The 22,345-nt window shown below is 39.4% G+C and overlaps 4 protein-coding genes across 5 annotated transcripts; 2 read left to right on the plus strand and 2 right to left on the minus strand.

The window, feature by feature from the left end:
- Positions 1-2,518: 2,518 nt before the first annotated feature.
- On the minus strand, positions 2,519-7,865 carry LOC137606518 (terminal nucleotidyltransferase 5C-like). Its single transcript, XM_068331794.1, has 3 exons — positions 7,782-7,865; positions 4,192-4,795; positions 2,519-3,096 (listed from the first exon to the last, which is right to left on the minus strand). Exons 2-3 carry the CDS (start codon positions 4,787-4,789, stop codon positions 2,519-2,521), a joined length of 1,176 nt encoding a protein of 391 aa, XP_068187895.1. The 5' UTR covers positions 4,790-4,795; positions 7,782-7,865.
- Positions 7,866-8,442: 577 nt separating this feature from the next.
- chmp1b (charged multivesicular body protein 1B) lies at positions 8,443-11,520 on the plus strand. Its single transcript, XM_068331016.1, has 8 exons — positions 8,443-8,603; positions 9,473-9,570; positions 9,665-9,811; positions 9,925-9,993; positions 10,097-10,204; positions 10,288-10,331; positions 10,534-10,606; positions 10,761-11,520. The coding sequence occupies exons 1-8, from the start codon at positions 8,597-8,599 to the stop codon at positions 10,803-10,805; spliced, it is 591 nt and encodes a 196-aa protein (XP_068187117.1). The 5' UTR covers positions 8,443-8,596; the 3' UTR covers positions 10,806-11,520.
- A 1,379-nt stretch (positions 11,521-12,899) lies between these two features.
- rraga (Ras-related GTP binding A) lies at positions 12,900-16,428 on the plus strand. Of its 2 annotated transcripts, none has more exons than XM_068331302.1 (10): positions 12,900-12,996; positions 13,399-13,515; positions 14,209-14,308; positions 14,415-14,481; positions 14,587-14,809; positions 15,095-15,190; positions 15,278-15,400; positions 15,523-15,614; positions 15,715-15,830; positions 15,924-16,428. In XM_068331302.1, the coding sequence occupies exons 2-10, from the start codon at positions 13,489-13,491 to the stop codon at positions 16,025-16,027; spliced, it is 948 nt and encodes a 315-aa protein (XP_068187403.1). In that variant the 5' UTR covers positions 12,900-12,996; positions 13,399-13,488; the 3' UTR covers positions 16,028-16,428. The 2 variants fall into 2 exon arrangements, with proteins under 2 accessions (XP_068187403.1, XP_068187404.1); XM_068331303.1 differs by having other exon boundaries at positions 12,957-13,077.
- Positions 16,429-18,119: 1,691 nt separating this feature from the next.
- cnga2b (cyclic nucleotide gated channel subunit alpha 2b) lies at positions 18,120-22,132 on the minus strand. The gene is made up of 6 exons (XM_068331738.1): positions 22,032-22,132; positions 21,819-21,929; positions 20,852-21,028; positions 20,516-20,623; positions 20,252-20,358; positions 18,120-19,632 (listed from the first exon to the last, which is right to left on the minus strand). The coding sequence occupies exons 1-6, from the start codon at positions 22,130-22,132 to the stop codon at positions 18,188-18,190; spliced, it is 2,049 nt and encodes a 682-aa protein (XP_068187839.1). The 3' UTR covers positions 18,120-18,187.
- Positions 22,133-22,345: the final 213 nt, after the last annotated feature.

Below are 22,345 nucleotides of genomic sequence, written 5' to 3' on the forward strand. Positions count from 1 at the left end.
TCAGATTTTAGAACTGAATGAAAACAGGCTGTTTATGTATTTCTTAATCACTTTGAATTCTTATCCGCATTAGACGGATTTAAGACTTTATATACAAACTGGCCTGTTAAAAAATGTTACTTAATTAAATTAATTTGCATCACACCAACAGAAACAACAAGTGGCTCAAAATTCAGCACTCAGATAAATAATCATTTTAAATAATGGTTATGGTCATAACACGGGCATATGTATATACAAATAAATATAATTTTCTATTCTCTTCAGTATTTATGCCAGAGAAAAAGTGCACTATGATAATAATGTTGCCTTGGAAACAAACAGATATTTGAAAGACAGTAATTTAAGTACAGGTCACCTTATGGGGTGAGTATTCTCCATAATTAACAACGAAAACATCTTAAACAAAATTAATGGTGTAACTCACACCACCAAAGGAAAACTCCATGCACAGAGCATTTGTGTTATATTTATTATCGCAATAACACAATCTGAGCCACGGAATATTAGAACTTGAACATTTTAATTTCTCTATTGGTAAACAATTTGGAACCATACACAACATACCCAAAAGTGATACATCACTTTAAAACCAGCAAACTAGTACATACAGCATTTATTTAGAACTTAGATTAATCTTTACAAGCATGTCAGAAACACTTTTAATACTCAACAACAGCTATATGCATCTACATTGTGCTTCAGTCTTAAATTTAAGGTGAACAGCCCACACGTCCAAACCTGTGTATGTCTTCTTTTTTTTTTTTACACTGAGTACACGTACTGTAGCTATGCACTAACAAATAACAATCACACTGGAGCAGGGCCCAGAAACTGCTGGCTGCATTGTGGAATAACATCTTTGCACATAATAGCAGGCTAAACAGCCGACACAATCAAAATTCACTACATCCATGACAACAAAGTCACTGTGGATTACACATCCTGGTGAAGATGAAGATGTAAAAACAGAATTCAACATGCAGTCTGTTTTTTCAGCAGTTCGCACTAGATATAACAATTTTTTTTTTTTGGGCCTGAATTCAAAACACAACAGCCAAGGCTTTCCTTGTGCTGTTCCTCTTTTGCTAAGAATTAATTTGATCAAATAAGTTATGGCCACAATTCCTGGGTTTTAACTTTATGCATCATGCTAAATTAAGAATGATGCAGAAGCAAAGCTGGCACTGACGGGATTTATTTTAATATTCAAAGGGCATATAGGAAAACTACTAGCAGTAGACTGGTGCAGAAAAGAGGAAGACTGAATTTAGTGAAAAGTGTGGAAAGTATTTTTTCTTCTCTCATTGTAGATTGTTCAGCTTTTTTTTTTTTTGCATCATAGCAATTCATTACACAACAACATAAAATCATTGTACATTTTGGTAAAAATTATTTCTCTCTTGCTGAATTTCTTCTTTTTACTTACATTTGTTCATCTGCTGCCTTGGGTGTCCACTGTCTTACCAGGTTGTACTGGGTAAGTTGTAAATAAGATGGCTTTTTCTGGAACAACAAAGTTGTTTGAATACAAATCTACTTTTGTCAGTACAGTACTTCACAGGATTCTCATTTGATTCAAGCACTGTTCAGAAGTGGCAGGTTCATTTGTCACCCAGCCACTGACCAAACCCAAACCTAATCTGATTACACAGTCTTAAATTATTAGATTATTAGATGTTAAACGATTACTAAACAAACAATAAACGCAATTCAATATTACATCAATTACTAATTTTTTTATTGTATTTTTGGCTTATAATACTACATTTGTTTCTGAGTGTCTTCTTTTGCATTGTTTTTACAAAGGAAAACACAAATTCAGCTCCGGAAACACATTTTCTTCTGGTCCCAAATGAAACTGGAACTCAGATGTCTTGTTCTTACCCCTGAAATTAGATGTTTAGATCCACAAATAAATAACTGAAGATATCAAAGGGATACCACAGCTACTGTTGTGTAATGCACAACCTCAGTGACAAGTGTCCTACGTCTATACGTTCAATACACAGGAATAGCCATGTGCTGAAAAGCACTCCACAAACACTGATGATTCACAAAACAGTTACATGAGCTTCTAAGGCCCCAGAAACAGTAAGGATTTATCATTATTCAAACTTAAGCCAAATTGGGATACTTATATTTCATAGATTATGCTTTGTATATTAGCGATACTTGTTTTCCAGTCTTAGAGAATCATCACACTACAACAGTCTCATCAATGGGAGACAAGATCTGAGTCCATCCCCTTCAATGAAACCTCTCTGAAAAGTGGACTCAAGTGTTTTCCGTCCTTTTCTAAAGTGTTCATCTTGAAAGCATGTCATGCCTTACCTGCAGACCTCTTTCATTTCTGACCTTTCTTCATCTTTTGCGTAAGCAAGAAGGATTTGAAAGCACGAAACAACAGCGCGCCCACAGTTGCCTGTTGTCATCAAAACTTGCGTTTGTGCATCTTCTTGTAGAGCACCATGCTAAAAACAGCCTCATGCCTCTTTGAGGGGGGATGTCACTGTAGCTAAACCAGGCCACTCTGCATGTGGACATGTAGAGGGTAGGGGTGGTAGACCAGTGGGGGCTGAGCCTGGGTGATGTAGTAACTGCTGTAAATGGGCTCTGCCATGTACGGAGCTGGCTGGTAGAAACAGGTGACATTGGCCGTGTTGGGAATGGCGTTCTGCTCGCCCAGCACCCTCAGAGCCAGGACTGTGATCATATTGAGTGTCTGTCTCCTTTCATGTCCCATCAAACACACCGTACTCTCATCTATCACGCGCCGCAGGGTCATCAGATAATCATACTTGCTCGCCTCCTCGTTACCAATGAAATGGCACTGCAGGTAGGCCTCGATCTTCCTCTGCTGCTCGCCGACGTCAGGAAAGTCGATGAAGAAACGGGAGCACATGTAACGCTCCAAGGATTTGATCTCTGTCTCACTGGCTGGTCTAAAATTTCTCACCAGGAGGTCGCTGTATTTTAGCAAACCCCCTCCTCGAATTTCCTCTGGGTTGTGGGTGGCAATGAGGCGGTGGCGGAGGTGGTCCAATGCCTGTCCAAAGTCTCCATACATGCACTCAGCCTCAACAGTGAAGGTAGGTTCTTCTGCTGGCCCGACCCAAGAGCTCGATCCACAGCTTTGTGAGGCAACGTCTGTAGGCTCAGGTGTCGGATCAGTAGTTTTTGACTGTGGGGCCGGGGTACAAGTAAGGCATGAAATGTCTGAATCAGGAGGCTCCTTCGGGGGCTTGGGAGCCACACTTTTATCTCCAGGTTCATCCAAGCCAGACTCTGTCTGAGGGGTATTCACTGGGCTGAATGTGGAAAACATAGGAGGATCTAAGGTCTCTGACATGGACGCTGTAACATTTGAGCAGTGAGGACTGTCTTGTAAAGGGGGCTTGGGCTGAAGCGGTTTAGGGATTTCTATAGGTGGGAACAGCTGTGTGGTCATGTCTGACACATCAGTCAGTAACGACCATTTCTCAGACTTGCTGATCATCTTCCGTGACATTTTTCTTTGTAGTTTTGGTGACGGGCAATAACCTGGTACAATGTCTTGCGATGTGCTGCAGGTTTTCTTCGCTGGAGGAGGAGACGAAAATTCAAGGTGGGTATCCTGCGGGCCACAGATGTTTTCCATCATGTTTTTTTCTTCACCATGGTCTATTTCTTGAGGAACTGACTGTTCTGCATTTGTTACAGATTCTGGCTGGGACGTTTTTGATGCAGGTAACTCTTTATTACTCTGTAGTAAACACGCATTTGCCATTAAGGGATCCCTGACATCTCCAAATAATGTATTAGGGGATGACACTAATTGGAAATCGCTGTGAAACTGCTCTTTCTCTACATTATTTTCTTCACATAGCTCAAACACAAGATCCCCCTCTGAATGAACATCCTCTATATCACCCTCTTCATCTTCCTCCTGCTTTAAGTTAATGATCTCAAGTTCCAACACTTCCTGTGCCTCATGCTTTCCATCTATTTGTGCAATGTCTTCACACGGAAGCTCTTTCTTGAGCACAGAAACCACTTCATCTGGGCACAAACTTTCTCCACCGGTTGGCGTTGTTGATTCTTTTTTGATAACCACTTTCACATCCTCAAGAAGGTTCGATTGCTCACGCTCTTTGTTTTCAACCTCATTGTCTCCTTTAGGTAAGTTCACAGTTTTCAAAGTCAGCATTCCTCCTTGTTTCCTTTCAGTCTCCCAGTAAGACTCCAGCATACGATCCAATATTATCTGGAAGGAATCCACACTGAACTCAAACTGTCTTCGAAGTGAACTGACAAATCTGAGCCCCATGGTTTTGGCTCTGCTGTTTGAAAGTGAAATGAGGCTCCATCTATCGTGCTCATTAAACACTTTCACCATCTTTTGCACATAGGCCTCCTTCATGGTGAGACAGGTGATCTTCCGCCTGTTAACTCCACAAGGGAGGAGGTCACGTAGGCTGCAGAGAACAACTTCCTTTATCACCTGGAGGTCCTCCTGCCTGGGCAGCTCCACTCCAAATATGATGTCCAAGTCCCTGTATCCTATGCCATTATCCCTCACGAGGACGTGGCTGGCGGTTGCACCATTTAGCCGTATGTCTTTCACATGAATGTCTCTTTCGACTAGCCGATCCTTAACCACACGGATGATGTCTTTCACTCTCACATGCAGTGTTGGAAAATTCCCTCGTCCGTGGATGGGGATTACCTCTGTCAGGACCTTGTCCAGAGCTTGGATTTGCTCTGGGGTCAGGTTGTGGAACCTCTTCTCTCTTTGAAGCTCCATCATCCGTACCTGTGAAATTAAAGACTAACATGTGTATTGCCATATTGCAAAATTTCATGAGTTACCACAAGCTGACAACACCAGCCTAATATTAGTCCGCTGGATGGCTACATGGGTGCTTGAACATGAGCTAGTGTTAATTTTAAATCTGCCCATCATGAACTTGATAATTTATGAATACAAATTTATCTGACAAAAACTGGGCTGTCATCTTGAAAACTATGGTTTTCATTATGCCTCAGTCCAATTCACAAAACCTGTTGATAGTATGTGGCCGGTTGGCCTTTAACAATGCATTGGGAGGTGAATACATTCCAGTTAACTAGTGACATCACCAACTATTTCTAATGCAGTTTTTATTGTCAGTGACGCAAGCTTGTCAGCAGCAGGTGATGTAGTCAACAGGCTGAACTTGTCTATTCCGGTTGAACTTGTATGATTAAACTTATACACACAAAACTTGGAGAGTTTTAACTAAACTTAGCAGATTATGCAATGCATAGAATTTTGCCTTTGTTCACTAGACTGCCCAGTGTTCCTAATAAACGCCTGATCGATGGTGCATTAAACCCTGTTATTATTGTATAAAACTTTTTATTTGAAAAAAGGAAAGATAAATATCTTCATAATGTGTGCTGACACATTACTGAGGCAAATGTCAGCATTTTTGTCGGCTGTTGGACGGTTTAAGAAGAGCTCCGTGCTCTCATATACCGTCATGAGGGTTTGGAGCTCATGCAGAGATCTGCAACGTGTTAGAAATAAATACTCTCACTGTATCGTCTACTGAATGCAATAAATGTATATGTGTTATATGTTACTTTATTTGCCATCATTATTTCATCAGCATCAAGAATCACACACACACACGAACGCACGCACAAATAAAAAGGTTGGGTATAAATTTTGAATGATTTTGTTTGAATTACAAATCATATTTTGGACAGTTAGTCTTTATACTACAGTATTAATCTGATTATTTATTACAGATTACAGATTGCATAGAGAAAAAATGAAAACACTAGCTCTGTGTCTGTATATGTTTAAATGTTTTTATTGTCTTTTTATGGAAAATTTTAAAATAACTTAATCAAGACAATAATAAACTGTTCTTTATCAGTCCTGTGCAGCTGCTCTGACGTTAACCTGGTTTTTATCAGTCCTTACTTCAGGAGTAGTATTAGAGCTATAAGCATTGACAATAAGCAATCTATAAATATTGACACATTGTGTGTCTGTTTTTCAGAATTTTCAGTAAATGAAGTAGTCAACAAACTAACATTTTCAGGCTGGTTCAAAAATGATTATGTACACATATATATTTATACAGTTATTTTGTAAATGTTTTTTTGTATCTTTTGTATGTTTGTAAATGTCAAAAACATCTAAATTTCACATATCTGAAGTCAAAATCACTTGATAGTGGTGGTCACATTTTGAGCTGCGTACTGATGTTCCACAGTGCAAATTTTTCCAGAACGCTGTCTTCGTAGGTCAGATTTAAAAATGCAGACCGCCACAGATAAACATGGAGGTGGTAGAAAAATATGGTGGTGGTGGTGATGATGATTGGGGGGGGGGGTCCATTAATGTGAATCAAAAGACATTAAAATGGTGCCCCAGCACACATGATAGAAGCAACCAAAATCATGGTTTGAGCATCATAATTTGTGATGATCTTAACCCCATAGAGCCTATACAGGCACATATCACGGAAAATTTGAGTGCACTGACCAGTTCAGTGAAAGAATGAGGGATGAACGGAACAATATTCATAAACCCTGTAAAAGGCTTTCAGACTGCTAATGTCTGTCCCCTGGAGAAATAAAGGCGTAAAGTAAACCATACAAAAATATACGTTACACACAAACAGTGCATAAAATATCCCAGTTATTATTGTCATTTATTTATCTTGCTTTTGTTAAAATAGAAGAGTAATTTCGAAAAAAAATATGATAGTTCATGTTTGTCTCTTCTATTCCCATTAGTGAAGGAGAATATGAGAGAATGTGTGAGGATGCATCAATATTCCATGTACAGTAATTAGATTTATTACAGTTTAAGAATCCCTTCAGATTAAGTTTTACATTTTGCTGCTTACATACTTCATCAGAAGTTGATGCCATATGTATTAAGCAGTGATATACTGTATCAAGCAGGATTTTATTATATTTTGTTCAGTTAACAGCTACCCTAATTACATTATTTTGTACTGTTTATATTAGTTGGATGAAGATGGGGGTCAGTGCAAGGGCTTACAAAACACTGCATTTTATAGCCACGAATTACAAAATGAGTTAAATTTGGAGTGTTTGAAGCTGATTTTAATACTTTGACGTGCTGTTAACAGCTGGGTCGGAGTGGACAGTGTGAATCACCTCCAATCGGGTCATAAATTCGGGGCGGAGGGAAGCATAGCTCACAGCAGCCTCTAGTGTATCTCAGGGGTTACATCAGCTCGGTTCTGCAGCAAGACTGTTGTCCTACCACTTGGCTTCTTTATAGATAACACTATATGAGTCATACAGCCCCCTGCATGAAGCATCACTCGTTGGCTCTCCTGGATTTTTTGCTCTGTGCGCACAAACGACGCAAAGCGCATCACTGATGGTCGCTCAGGGGTGTAAAATACAGAAGATATTTAATCAATAAGTCTGGTAAATGCATATTACAAACTGTTATTCAGCCTATAATCTGTCGTCATATGGGGGTGTATATACAGGTTGACATTTAAATACTCCCGTGATAAATTACATTTTCTACAGGTAACTTATTTCTCCACAGCCATTAGGCATGTGTTCTCTGAACTCATTTACAGCCCATGTTATCAACTGTAGTTTAAAATGATCTTAAACACTCTCATTAATCGTAGCTTACATTTATAGCTGTTACAAGCCTTAATGAATTGCAAGTAAATAAACTATGGACAAGAAAGGAAATAACAATAACGTGAAGTGCCGACATGAGATACAATAATACCACCTTAAAAACTCACCTGGCTTGTGACGGAATTAGAATGGAAAGGAGATGCAGAGGAGTTAAAAAGAAAAATGACACTGAGATAAACAACAGGTTTAACCGACCCTGTTTAAGATGCTGAAGTTAACACGGATAGTTTCCTCTCAGCGCAGGAGCACTGTTTCCATGGCAATCAGGCGTCACGAAATTTACGGTAAATCACGACGCTCAAGCGTTTCCAAGTAACTACAAAGTAAATTCCACTTTGACGCGAACGATGTATCTCAGCACCATAAAAACGCATCTCAACAGTTTGCTAAACTTTTAATGGTGGAGCACACCGCGATGTCAGGCAAGAACTACCGGCGTGCCACCGCACTGCCGAGGTGTTGCGGGGTGAACATCACATCAGACGGAGTGAGTCATCCTCTCTCCCCCCGTGATACACACCGTAAATCTAATCATCAATCAGCCGCCCACTGCTCCGTCCCTACAGCGCCACGTCCACGCGTGTCTGCCTGTTTCCACGCGTTACAAACAACTATTTCGGCCACTGAATGAAAATAGTAATAGTATTATGCGTGACTGTAAATGGTTTATTTATTTTTCATTCACATGTCAAAGGAGGGGGCGGGTCCCTCGTGACGTAGGGTAGAACACCGTCACGTGACGTCGACGTCATTTGTGCTTTGATCAGGAAGTGCGGAAGAAAGCGACGACCGAAACCTGAAAAGGGCTGCGAAGTTGTCCGGACAATATTTTCGTTTATTCGAACTGGTTTGCGTCACAGGACCGTAAGGATTTAACCGAGATACTTGAGGATATTTGAAGTGACGCCCGAAGATCGTCAGAATGGATAGTATCCTTATTAAAACCGTTAGAAATGGAGACTGTTGTGCTGTCAGGACGAGGGGTTGAAATACGAAACGTAGTACAGGTATGACGAAACGAGGCGACACTAATAGAAACCGATTTTTGGAAACTTTGCCACAGATGATTACCAAAGACACAAAAGCTGTTGTATTAACTTGAACATACTCAAGTTAATCACAGTCGCCACAAAATGGGAGAGTATTTATTTGTAGGCCGCGGGAGCCTCACTGCAAATGGCTGTAAATACAGTACTGTAGTCTGATCCCGAACGTGAGCGGGTTTATCCGGATGAACTCAAATTTATGATTAAAGTAAAGTTGAGAAGAGAAGTTTTTGTTCAATGGATACCCTCTTATATTCAGCTATTCGATTGCTTTCATGAAGTAGCAGTATGCCGTGGAAGGAAAGTCCCAAAACGGCATTAAAATGATGTAAACAAACATGAATGCTGAGAATCATTCATCTTCCGAAGCGGGTCACAGGAAGCTGGAGCTTTAGAATCTCCCACCCGAAATGTGTAAAATGATATCAAGGGGATCTCTGTGGTACATCAGCATAAACTTGTAAGCTGTGACAAGAGAAAAGTACAAAAGACATACATCATTTCTTCAGACAGAATTTTGTATGGAGGTCAGCGTTCATTTTTCCACCATAAATGGGCAAAAAGTATTAGTATTATAGTGTTGATTGAATGTTCTTTCAAAACATTTTAAAATGATTTGAGGATTTGGAATTGTGACACACATGTCAAACTCAATAATAAGTACAAGCATAAGACACTGACTTGCTATAGTTATTGATCATGTAATGTTACTGTTTTTTTTGAATTTGTTCATTCTTAACCACATAAAATAGAACATCTCTTCAACTTGAGATTTGCATCCAAAGATCTCCTAAGAAATTCAAAAAAATGTGACAAAGAGGAAAAACTAGAGAAGAGTAAAGTGAAGAAGGTAAGTAGCGTTTTAAAGACAATCATCTTCGCCACATTTTGACAGCCTGCAGACTGATGTTGGTCAACACTCTGTTTTTTTATGTTGTCTCCAGGCCATCCAGAAGGGGAATATGGAAGTAGCAAGGATCCATGCAGAGAACGCCATTAGACAGAAGAATCAGTCAGTGAACTTCCTGAGGATGAGTGCTCGGATAGACGCTGTGGCAGCAAGGGTCCAAACCGCCGTTACAATGAGCCAGGTACATTGAATACTGAGTCCCTAGATGATGCTATGTGGCCAGAAAATAATTTACAGCTTTTTTGCTACTGTTTTGATTTTTTTTCTTTTTAATGTCTGTGTTATAATTCTTAGGTTACCAAATCTATGAGTGGCGTTGTAAAAAGCATGGATGTGGCTCTAAAGAGTATGAATTTGGAAAAGGTAGGGTGTCATTTAACTCCAAGTATTTTACTCTGTACTGCTTTATTTTTAAAAGTAACATTTGATAGCACATTCTTCTCCGTATTACACTTCTTTTCCTCAGATTTCAGCGTTAATGGACAAATTCGAACACCAATTCGAAACTCTTGATGTTCAGTCAGCCCAGATGGAGGATACTATGAGCAATACAACAACACTCACAACACCTCAGGTACATATCTCTGCCCTGTTCATTATTCATGTTTTCTGTTTGCATTTTTTACTGACGTAATTTAAATATAATGCATTTTTCAGAATCAAGTAGAGTCATTGATGCATGAAATGGCTGATGAAGCAGGGTAAGTCCTCACTGTTAACTGTTTAATCACATGTGTGTGAATGTGATTCTCATTCTTGTAGTAAAGGCATAGATTGAATTGTAATTGGTGGTTATTTGGAAAAAATAACAGTTTCCAATATTAGGAATACTTAAGACAGTATCATGAATAAACATTTTGTATTTTAAATCTAAAAGTAAAATTGTTTCTGTATTGCGTGCAGATTGGACCTGAACATGGAGCTCCCTCAGGGCCAGTCAGGATCAGTTGGTAGCACTGTGGCATCTGCAGAACAGGTACTTCAACACATTTTTTGTTTAAATCTTTTCACATGTGGCACAAAAACTCCCAGCAAGACTAAATAAGAATTTATCATGTTGAGTGAAAAAGAGTGATTCTCGTCTCCATCTACCTCGCTAATACTTATATTTGATCCCTCTTGTGTCAAAGGACGAACTGTCTGCAAGGCTTTCCAAACTCAGAGACCAAATTTGAAGGATGATTACGGTGGACTGGCACTGCAAGGCAGACCTCCAGGACACACTGCAAGGCAGACCTCCAGGACACTCGTACACTACTTTAATGTCATACATAAATCATCTTTTATTCACCTCAAGTCTTTCCTTCCCTTGACATCACATATAGGTCTTTAGAAGAGCCACTTTATTTTTCTTACAGATGCTGGCCCTTGGTGTTTTTCTGGTGTATTCTTTGAATGCCTTCCAGGAAACAAACAGACTTTCTGTTTGTGGCAAATAATAAATTATACTCTACTTTGTGCTATACATATTAACATTGAGGAGGATCTAAAGTAACTCACTGTTTGATTTGTATGCTTGAGAACTCCACATGAAAAGATATGAAAAGATAACCTGGCAGTTTTTATTTTGTATTTATAAAACAATTTCATATACTCCGTTTGAATAAGAATAAGCTTTAGGAATGTAAAATTTTTGGTTTTGGTTCATATGTGCATGGCTCCAGGGGATATCTTGGGATATCTTTATCATTTTCCCTTTTTGCTATCAATGTGTAATACCCCCCCTACCTTTTTTTTGTTGTTGACTTCTTCTGTTGAATCGTCCTATTTTACTTCTGACGAATATGCCAGATGTCTTTCTGATCATCTCTGATGTTTTCAATGATAATTCAGGAATGGGTTACAATTTCGAGGTTACATAAAGTAATTAAATATTAAACATTTATCTTACTTTAATGTGTTTCCTTTTTTTAAATGACATTTTATTTTATTCTGTGTAAATCTGCAAGGTCATATTTGTGATAGAACACAAAGTATTGGCACTTGTCCTGGTGAACCCTGGGCGAATGGTATCTCTTATCAGCCCTATTTAATTATAGAAGTTGAAAGAAAAAACAATGCCAGAGAGAACAAAATAATTAACTGTTTGGCCTTGGAGAACATTAGATGTTTAACCCTGGATGTCAGGAATATGATGCTCATTAACTGTGCCTTTATATAAATATGTCCAGTAATATGTAAGGAATCACGCAAGGCCTATATTTACACCATGAGGTCAGAATGGCCCCATCGTTTTTAGCTTGCATGTGACTCATATATTTATTTTTCAATCTACAACAGTGTAAGGAGCAATAGCACATCGAATTGGAACTTTTCTACTTCAGATTAGGGACCACCACATCAGCATGGTTAAGTTATTAGGATTCATGTTGCTTTCTTACTGGTCACATCAGTGTTTTGCCAGGGAAAGTGAAAAATGGATGATCACAGCAATAACAAGTAGTCACAAGGTTACAACTAATAGATGACTGAACCCTACTCAATCAAACAAACATAGCCTACTCTGAACCTAAAAAGCTTGGCGATGAAATATGCTGAGTTGTGCAAGGGAAAGAGTTCAGAAAAAAGATTATGTTAATGTTGTATACAAATAGTGGAAATATAAATCTAGTAAATATAGTGTGTGGCGATCACCGTGGTGTCTCCTGGAGTCTAGGATCCACCAACAGGTACAGTTTAAGCACATTCAGTCTGGAGAGCTTGTCCTGCAGCATAGCTGGGAATATTTGTTTAAAGACTTTCCTGAGGACTAAAGTTTCTAACTAATAACAATAGTTTCACTTCATAAAAAATGTATTTACAAAAACGCTCCATAATTATGACCCCATAACGCCATCTAGTGATTATTTTGAACTACAACTACTGTGTTTTAACCTATTTGTTTAATATCAAAATACGCACAGTATTATGTGCTTTTACTCGTAATATTATTCGTAAAAATTGTTAAATACGATTTACATAAATTTTAAATTTAAAAACGATATATTTTTCATTGTTTCTGGCAAATCAAAGTTACCAATGGTCCACTCGTCCGCAGGAAGTGCCCTACGTTCCTTTGACAAATGTAGATTTAAACGCTTGTTAAAAACATGTCGCCAAAGAAGGAGTGGAGGAACAGGACAATATACTGTATTTTTGTCTATAATTCGGGAGGTAAATTTCTTGAGGATTTCTTATCCTAACTTTAACCAGGGTCCTTACTTAAAATTTTTTTTTAAAAATTCAATTGATTTTATTTTTTTATTTATTTTTATTCCTGTTAGTCCGCCTGATAAAACTCGGAGTTGAACCATTTTTTTCTTGTCATGTGACTTCGCAGTAAACAGGAAGCAGCTGACCTGGACTTCTTTAGCCTGATTCTACAATGTAACGTATACAGATATATTCTTAAAAACAAACATATTTTCTAAACGTTATGAATTTAAGTGACCCTTCTACCCTGCTAGTGTGAGTAATTCGGCACCGTGTTGAATTTAACCCGGCTAGCTAGCTAGTTCAGCTTGGCTAAACGACATGACTTGTGTCTGTCGTGCTAGCTAAGAGCGTTAGCTTAGGTGACTGTCCTGAGCGGTGAAGGGAGTTTTGAGTATGTATGTAAATTATTTGTGTGTTCTAGTACTTAATTCCTGGGTCCCACAGCATCACAGAACACACATGCTTAGCATATTTGTGATTTGTGTTCGTGAACCTCACCTCTGTTTTATATCTTTTTTGCTTCGGCGGTACTAAAGTGACGTCTCGGTGAAAATATTTGTTTTTGTCCTGCAGCTGAAGGAGGGAAGCTGCTGGAAACACGGACTTAAGTCTTCTGACTTACGGCTCAGAAAATTACTCCACAACGCTTTTGCGGAGGAGGGGATGTCAAGCACAGCAATGAAGAAAAAGGTTCATTATTGTCCAATCATTTACTTCTTTCTGCTTCTCAGTTGGTTGTGAAGTACAGTACATTTACTAAAGTTATGTACTGTATGTAATACTATTGTAGTTCAGTTTAGTACTGAACTTATCTAAACTGGGAACTCTGGGTGTTTCTCAATGCCTTTAAGTGGAAACGACAAATACTGTAAACCCAGTATTATAATGGGAACTGTGTTTATATGTTAACTGTACGTTAATATGTAGTTTTGGCTGTTCTCTATTTGTTCCATACTAATTATGACTTTGAAGAATAGAGATATGCAACCAGAGTATCTGTTTTTGAGGTTCATTCTAATTCTCAAGTTTTTTTCTTTAACTTTATAAAACCCTCAATATAGAAATTCTTTATATGCTCGAAATAAGCACACACACACACACACACACACACACACACACACACACACACACACACACACACACACAAAAGGCCTGTAGACATGCGAATATTTGAAGTGAACTTCAATTGGCACACCAATAGCTGCCAGGTCACACTTCAGATTTGAACCGGCCACCCTCTCATTCCCAAACCATATCCATATAGACTGAGCTACTGCCACCCCCATAAAAATCTATAGTACAGTATACAGGATGTTACATGTGTTGTTTTTTTAATATATAAATTAGTTAAAACGAAACCATTAACTGTCATTTGTTTTTTAGGTGTTATTGATGGGAAAAAGTGGGTCTGGAAAGACCAGTATGAGATCAATCATTTTTGCCAATTACATAGCTCGGGACACACGCCGCCTTGGAGCTACAAGTAAGAGTACTTCAATGGAATTTGCTTTCTTAAATAATACTTTGATGCTAGGTGTTTCTTGGGACTTATTTATCAAAATATCTTTTTTATCCTTTGTCAATTATAGTTGATGTAGAGCACTCCCATGTACGGTTCCTGGGAAATCTGGTTCTAAACTTGTGGGACTGTGGAGGGTATAGTGCATTAATTTATTATTTGTCATGTTTGGGCCAGCTTTGGCAATTCACCTAAATTATGTGTTCTGTCAAACATTGCTGTGTGCTTCTTTTAACCATCAGACAGGACACATTCATGGAGAATTACTTCACCAGCCAGAGGGACAACATTTTCAGAAATGTAGAGGTTCTTATTTATGTATTCGATGTTGAGAGCCGTGAGCTGGAGAAGGATATGCACTACTACCAGTCATGTCTGGAGGCCATCCTGCAGAACTCTCCTGATGCTAAAGTGTTCTGTCTTGTTCACAAAATGGATCTGGTGCAGGAGGATCAGAGAGATTTGGTGAGTTTACAATTTTTTTTATTACCAGACATTTTTCTCTCTTTGGTGCCCAGTTTTCATTCACAGAATATAAACAGCTGAAAACATTTTGACAGCTATATTTACTCGGTCCCTAGAATCGCTGAACTGTTTTTTTTCCGACACATTTTATGCTGTAGTTTTACCTAAGTTATTTTATGAAAACTAAAAACTGCCCTATCGTTTGATATAATCAGTTCTTCTTATGAAGTGCTCTACTTCTACCTGTATTTGCACCATTCTCAACCACCTTCACTGTGCATACAGATCTTTAAGGAGCGTGAAGAAGATCTGAAGAGACTGTCCAGACCTCTGGCTTGCACCTGTTTCAGGACATCAATCTGGGACGAAACTCTGTATAAGGTTGAGACTTTTGACTGGTCCCATATTTAGCTACAATATAAGATAACAATGTTGTCACATGAAGAACCTTATTATATTTCCTTGCAGGCCTGGTCTAGTATAGTCTACCAGCTCATCCCAAATGTCCAGCAGCTGGAGACAAACCTGAGAAATTTTGCACAGATCATAGAGGCAGATGAAGTTCTTCTGTTTGAGAGAGCCACCTTCCTGGTGAGAGCAAACAATTCCTCTGGCCCCACAGCATCTTAAGGATGCTTGTGGGGCATCCTGGATTTTGCATTTTGTGGATTTTGTGAATAATTTTTTTTGCTTTTAATGTTTTACAATTATAGGTGATCTCTCACTATCAGTGCAAAGAGCAACGTGACGCTCATCGCTTTGAGAAAATTAGTAACATTATCAAACAGTTCAAACTCAGCTGTAGGTAAGTTCACTATGCAAAACACCTGTCCCTACCAAGGTTGACCTTTTTTTAAAATTTTTTTTTTTTTACAATGTTCGTAATTTTTAATTTTTGTTCTCAGTAAACTGGCAGCCTCCTTTCAAAGCATGGAAGTGAGGAACTCTAACTTTGCAGCCTTCATTGATGTCTTCACCTCCAACACATACGTCATGGTTATCATGTCTGACCCCTCCATTCGTAAGTAAAGAGCATGGCATGTCTATGGAGGGAGTGTGCTTTTAGGTGAACAATTCAGTAGAATTAATCCAATGTCTCGGATTTTTTTTCCAGCATCTGCAGCCACTCTCATCAATATCCGTAATGCTAGGAAACACTTTGAGAAGTTGGAGCGGGTGGACGGACCCAAGCACAGCCTGCATATGAGAATGCGTTAGCCGGTGTGTTTTTGTCCCAGTGGACACTCTCAGCCAATCAGACCACGGACCGCAAATGACATGCTGTCTTCCAGCTTCGATGAATAAGAACCTCTCTGCACTGTTTCCTCTATAGCTTCACATTCAATCACAGTTATTACAGGAGAAATCACTTTCTGTTCCTCTGCAGTGACCTTAAGTACCTTGAACAGCTGTACTTTCTACCTTTGCTGTCAGTTTGTCTTCTATACTCAATTAATTTACTCCATGCGGTAAATCCCAGAGATCGGAGGAAATTATTTTCTCCTTAAATGATAAGCAGCAGACACTGTTTGATTTTCAAATGCAGATTGTAAACTGTTACATTTGGAAAGTTTGAACAATATAGCTATATTCAGACAAAATATAATTTGTAATGTCTTTTTTTTTTCTCATTTTATTTCGGCAATGCTCATCAGCTGATAAACAGAAATGACATATTTTATGGTATATATGGACTTTAGCACACATTTGCGTCCTGTACAAACGATCATACACCAAGATGGCCTCTGTTATTTCTGTCGTTCCATGTCGTGGTTCTGATCGCTGTGCCTTTTCACACTGCACCAGCTGTCCTGTAAGCATGACATATGGTGGCAAATGTTTGAAATGGTTGGCTGTGTCGGGGGTATTCGGCACAGATGAGTGCACCTGTTGAGTTACTGGAGTCAGCAGCAGTGCATGTGGAGATGGACTAACACTTTCAAAGTGCGACACAATCGACTCACCTCAATGAATTTAACAGTGTGACAAACAGCTGTGTTGATCCTGTTTTAATTTCTGTTGTTAGCCTCTGAATCGGTGCATGACGACATAAAACGTGAGTATATGAGAAATGAGTCAGCTTATAAACAACAAATATATTTTTTAAATAGCTAAACACTTTCTCTATGGATATTTTTCAGATTTTAATTAAAATTTTGCTCAATCAAGTGTAATTCAATAGCACTTGTTAAAACAATTTGTGTGTTGTCCAAAGTACTTCACAAGCAATGTAGGAAACAAAAGTTCAAATGAATTTAGAGACTAAAATGATAACTTTCTTGGGCAGCAGCAAAATAACAAACCATTAATATGAGATGCTACACAAGTATTAATATATAATAATACAAATCAATGATTGAAAATTAAACTTGTAACTTAACTTTTTTGGTTTTTTGTGCAGTACCAATGTCCCTCGGCATTCCTGTCAATCCAGCCAATGGCAGGTACACAAACAACATCTTCTATGTCGGTTGATTTCATTCAGCCTGCTGGAGTTAGCAGGTTCAGAGCTGCTTCTCCAGCTGTGCTTATCAACACAGCTCACAGTTCATTTGTATCCTGGAATGCAGACGCTGACATAACTGGAAAATTCTCAACAGTTCTCTTTAGAGAATGAGTACACATAATAGAAATGGCAATAAATGAATGCAGTTATTTACTAATTTTAATGTAATACACTTACAACTCAACTTGGCAACTCAATAAGAGCCAAAATCCTTTTCAGTGTAAGAAGTACTAGTAGATTTCTCACAAAAGCTAAAATAGTGAAAAAAAATATCAAAATGCTGTTGAGAGATCATCGCAGTAAGTTTAGTTTGGATCTTTTTAGAACATTAAAACACTGGAAAATAATGTTTGTCAGTTTGAACTCCGTAGATCGCCTACAGACTCACCCGACCTCTCCACAGGAGTAGCTGTGAGGGATGAGGTACATGCGCTGAAACCATAATATGTGTCTCGGAAAATCCCTGTGTGTGTGTAAGATATTTCCCAAAAAATAAGCAAAACCTTCATACTAAATTTACATTCCAACCATTCTTGCATGTTTTTAGTGTACTTATATCTATTGATCAGGGACGTTAGTTTAAAATCACCATGAAGCACACATTCAACCAACTGTTTTTGGCATAGAGAAGAACTCATTGACTGTGTGGGAACAGCAGCGTTGTCCACTTTCTTTTCATGTTCAGTGACGGGTATTCATCTCTTTACACTCAGCCAAAGCATTCTGACAATGGTAGCTGGGAGGATGTCATGAGGATTTTCTACACTTGCTGAGCCTGAATCGAGGCATTTCAGGAGATATTGATCTAAAATATCAGACTCCTTTAGCATTTTGATGTAGGGTTCTTCTTGTCCTCCATTTGCATATTACTGTCAAGGTGGAGAGCTGTCTGCATTGACAGCAGACCCAGGGTCTGTTTCTTTGACTATTTCTGTACGTGCATCCACATCATCTCTTGCATCTGCACCGCAGTCAGTCTGATTGAGCTGCCTCTCCAGCAGCGTGATGCGCTGCTTCAGTCGCTGCTGTGTGTGTGTATATTCAGTGAGCAGGCGGGCAAAGCGTGTCTGCAGGGTGTCCAGGGAGGACTCCAACCGCTCCACCTTCTCCTCTGTGTCTTCGTTGTGTAATCCACCGCTCTCTGCGTTCTCATCCAGGAGACCCTCCTTCATTAGGATCTCCCTGCCCCTCTCTTCCAGTACAGTCTTAGCATCTGGATACTCCGTCACTGCCTCTATCAAATCATCCTTGGAGAGACAAAAGAGATCAGAGTAGCCCAGGCTGCGAATGTTGGCTGTTCGACGATTTCCCATCTTACTGCCTTTTATGTTCAGAATGCTGATCTCCCCAAAGCAGCTGCCAGAAGTAAGGAGAGCATACTGCGTGACCCCATCATCAGCTACCACAGCCAGCTTCCCCTCTTTAATGATGTACATCTCCTTCCCTATGTCTCCCTTCCTGCAGATATAGTCTCCTGGACTGAAGACCTGCGGCCGGAGCTTGAGCACGAGCTCCACCAGCAGTCCTGCTTCACAGTCTTGAAAAATGCGAACTTTCTTTAGGGTTTCCAGGTGTACGTTGATCGCAATCTCAGCGCACAATTTGTTGGGCAAGTTCTTGAGCACTTCCTGCTCATCCACTGCTTTCTTATTGGTCCAGAGGTAGTCAAACCATTTTATGACACGGGTCTCCAGCTCTTTGCTGACCTTGCGGAAGTGCATGTAGTGTTTGACAGCATCTATCCGAGCTTGAAATTCAGCACGTGTGGCATTCATGTTGGCAATCATAGAACCGACGTTTCCCACAATTGTGGCAAAGATCAGCACTCCAACAAGGAAGTCAAACACCACAAATAGGTACTCCTCATCTCGAACAGGAGCCGGCATCTCTCCAATCGTGGTAAGAGTAAGGGTGGACCAGTACAAACAGTAGACGTAAGTATGGGTGAGGGAGGAATTCTCAGATCCGGTGGTGTTGGGGAACACCCAAGAGTCCGAGCCAAGTCCTAAAGACTTAGATATAGCATAATAGATGCAGGCATTCCAATGAATGATGACAAGGATATACAGCACCAAGTTGCAAATACGGAAGATGTTGGGGTAGTTGGTTCTCGTCTCAGTGCGGTCAAAGAATTCAAACATGCGAGGGAAGCGCAGCAGCCTGTTGAACCTGAGCTGTGGAGTGTGGATGCCAGTGGCGAAGTACGCCAGGTCGGTGGGCAGGATGGACATCACATCCAGTTTGAACTGTAACGTTCGAACGTAGCTGTCTCTAAGTTTGGCGTGGTCTTTCACCAGCAAACCTTGTTCCAGAAATCCTGAAACAAGAACCACAAAGCACAGATTGATTTGATAAATGTTGTGTTTTATCCATAAAATCAATTGATATTGTGTGTGGAAGCCAATGGGATGATTAAAAAAACCTAAAAATGATCACCTGGATCCACAGTTCTGTTCAGATTTATGGTGCATTTTAGCTACTTTCAGCTTCTTGTTTTGGTTTTCTGCTTTTCGCACACTTGTCAACTGTTTTCAATAGTAACAGACCTGAAAACCACCTATATGCTGCATATTGCAACTATGCGTTCAGAAATTTCCTCCAGGAATTAGAGAACTAACAGCATCAAAAAACAGTAAATACTGATCGAATTGTCAAATTCCTGTAAAAAACTCCAACGAATAAAAATGTTTGTGTCTATTCTTAAACTGCTAACATGCTGTGTGTTTATTGATCATAATGACAGACTATGGGTCATCAAATAATTGTTCAAGTGGTTGAGAAATGTCAAACTAATTTCCACTGGTGCTTTATTTTAGTATTAAGACAACAAAAACATAAGAATTTTGAATATTATTAGCTTAAATTATTATAAAGGTTTAGCACTGCTATTGTAAAATAGTGCAACATTGTGTTCTGACGCCTTTAGTGTAACTTACCAGTGCGAAGTCGGACACATGTGTCCAATAAGTACACAAAGTCAGCGAGGTAGTCCAACACCAGCCAGCAGATGTAATTGCTCACCTGTAATTCATCAAAGCAGGCCCTGTAAGAAGATTAAGAACCGTAAGTCAGTCTCCAGTGTCGGAAGTGGAGAGCACCTTCATTGACTGCATCCATCACCCATCCCTGGAGGCTGCAGAGCCCCAGTAGATGATGATGATAATGATGATAATGATGATGATGATTATGATGACTGCTACCTCGCTACAACAAGGAACCAGTTGTAGAGCACCACTATGGCAATAACAAACAGCCAGCGGTAGTAGGCGTCATCAGATGGAGACACCACAAACAAATTCCACTTCTTCCTGAAAGCATGGACAAATGAAAGATATTACACTTGTATTTCAAATCATTGTGGCTTTGTAACACAATTACTTTTCATACACAACTTTTAGAACATTTGGTCAGCTTGTGCAGCACACTGGGAGCAATTCTTACAAATCTAGTCAGTGCTGTATTATAGAGATGTTCTATGGGAACACACCTTAATTTTCATAATGTATGTAAAATTGTGGTTCAGCAGGAGGGCATACCTGAATATCCCTTTGTTACTGCTTGTATTAGCATCTCCTTGTGTATTGCTCATGCGACTTGGGGCCATTCTCAACTCAGGGCCACGGAAGCGCTCCATGAAGGAGTCTGGCCGCTCCTCCTCCTCCAACAGACTCCTGTGCGCCCATTCCCTCAGTCTCACCACCAGACTCACGAGTCTGAGGCAAAGACAAATGAGGGATGAGATTATTCAGCTTGGAAAGACATTCTAACAGAAGAAATAACTTCATCAAGAATATGGGGAAGCTGTGACAGTGAGAAACAGCAGACCCACCCAAAGCCCCAGAACCTTGTAAAAACATCAAATGGACTCTATTAAAGTACCACAAGACTCAAGATACACCGGTTTTACCAAAATTTTGGTAAAATCTCAAGCAAAATTGAATCAAATTGAACATATTCTTAAAACAAGATATAAAAACAGAACAGAAGTGCCGAGTCCCTTGGATCCAAATGCACTTCACTTAATTTACACTCTGGACCTTCAGCGCTTCCTCAGGTGAAGCTGTGAGAAAGATTTAAACAACCTCATTGAGGAAGTCCTTCATTTTAGTGACCAGTGTATGTTTGACATTACAAATCCTTGCTTATTTAACTACCGTAGGCAAGTCCTCTGTGACAAATGATTCAATCTACCATTAATATTAAACTCTTTTAATAAGTATTGAGTTTTTTCTATTTTCATGAATTGATCCCTGTTCACCTATATAAGGAAATTTCACATATTGAAACTCTGTTTTTATTCTGCAAAGGATATAAAATGTTTAACTTGACACATATTGTTTTTTGTTTTTAATTTGAGTGATCACTTTTATCCAGCCTGTGACTTTAAAAAAAATAATTTAAATGCATTTTGCTCTTGTTGCAGTTTGTCTGATGTAAGAGTTACTGGACTCTCATCAGATTTGTGAAGGAGGTCAATGTGTTGCGCAGTGTCTTTAACTTTACCTTGAGATAGCTCCAGCTCTCTGGAAAGAGTTTCTGGAGTTGCCCCCATGTGGGTCGAGAGCGGCGACTCTTTGTAGCTCTGAGGATGTGTCATCACAGAAGGATGGCACCCTTAAAGACATGAAAACAAAATAAAACCAACATGCATTGCCTTTCTCAAACAACCCTCTGATGCAAATATTTGCAAATACATGGCTTAGTAGCTGCCGTCACCTGCTAAGAATACTCTCGGCTCTTTCGATCTCCTCCTCCAGAGTGGTCTTCACCGACAGATTGTGTGGTGACCGGTCTCTTTCCGCCACCTGGCCCGTCATCTTCAGATCTGCAGGTTTGGGAAAACACTCATATTGAACTTATCTGCTACGCATGACTGATAGTGTTGAACATGTTTTCAGTGACACTGTGGCAGCACAGGAACATGTTTATAGTTTACAGCAAGTGTTTATGGTGAGTATGACAGATTATAGTCTGGGGACAGGAGGAGACTTTGGGGGGAGACACCTGGGAATATATGCCATAGTCCCTCA

Source organism: Antennarius striatus, chromosome 13 (genome assembly GCF_040054535.1).
Source record: "Antennarius striatus isolate MH-2024 chromosome 13, ASM4005453v1, whole genome shotgun sequence".
Taxonomy (NCBI): domain Eukaryota; kingdom Metazoa; phylum Chordata; class Actinopteri; order Lophiiformes; family Antennariidae; genus Antennarius; species Antennarius striatus.

Excerpts from the sequence above, each read along its gene's own strand:
- LOC137606518 (XM_068331794.1), bottom strand. The coding sequence starts at position 4,789 with ATGATGGAGCTTCAAAGAGAGAAGAGGTTCCACAACCTGACCCCAGAG. Across the intron at positions 3,097-4,191 it reads GACTGAAAGGAAACAAGGAG|CTACCTTCACTGTTGAGGCT; the intron begins GAATGCTGACTT and ends CAGCAGAAGAAC.
- chmp1b (XM_068331016.1), top strand. Across the intron at positions 9,571-9,664 it reads AGAAGAGTAAAGTGAAGAAG|GCCATCCAGAAGGGGAATAT; the intron begins GTAAGTAGCGTT and ends TGTTGTCTCCAG. Across the intron at positions 9,994-10,096 it reads AGAGTATGAATTTGGAAAAG|ATTTCAGCGTTAATGGACAA; the intron begins GTAGGGTGTCAT and ends TCTTTTCCTCAG.
- rraga (XM_068331302.1), top strand. The coding sequence starts at position 13,489 with ATGTCAAGCACAGCAATGAAGAAAAAG. Across the intron at positions 14,482-14,586 it reads AACTTGTGGGACTGTGGAGG|ACAGGACACATTCATGGAGA; the intron begins GTATAGTGCATT and ends TTTAACCATCAG. Across the intron at positions 15,615-15,714 it reads CAGTTCAAACTCAGCTGTAG|TAAACTGGCAGCCTCCTTTC; the intron begins GTAAGTTCACTA and ends TTTTGTTCTCAG.
- cnga2b (XM_068331738.1), bottom strand. The coding sequence starts at position 22,132 with ATGACGGGCCAGGTGGCGGAAAGAGACCGGTCACCACACAATCTGTCG. Across the intron at positions 21,930-22,031 it reads GCCGAGAGTATTCTTAGCAG|GGTGCCATCCTTCTGTGATG; the intron begins GTGACGGCAGCT and ends CATGTCTTTAAG. Across the intron at positions 20,359-20,515 it reads TGGTTCCTTGTTGTAGCGAG|GGCCTGCTTTGATGAATTAC; the intron begins GTAGCAGTCATC and ends ATCTTCTTACAG.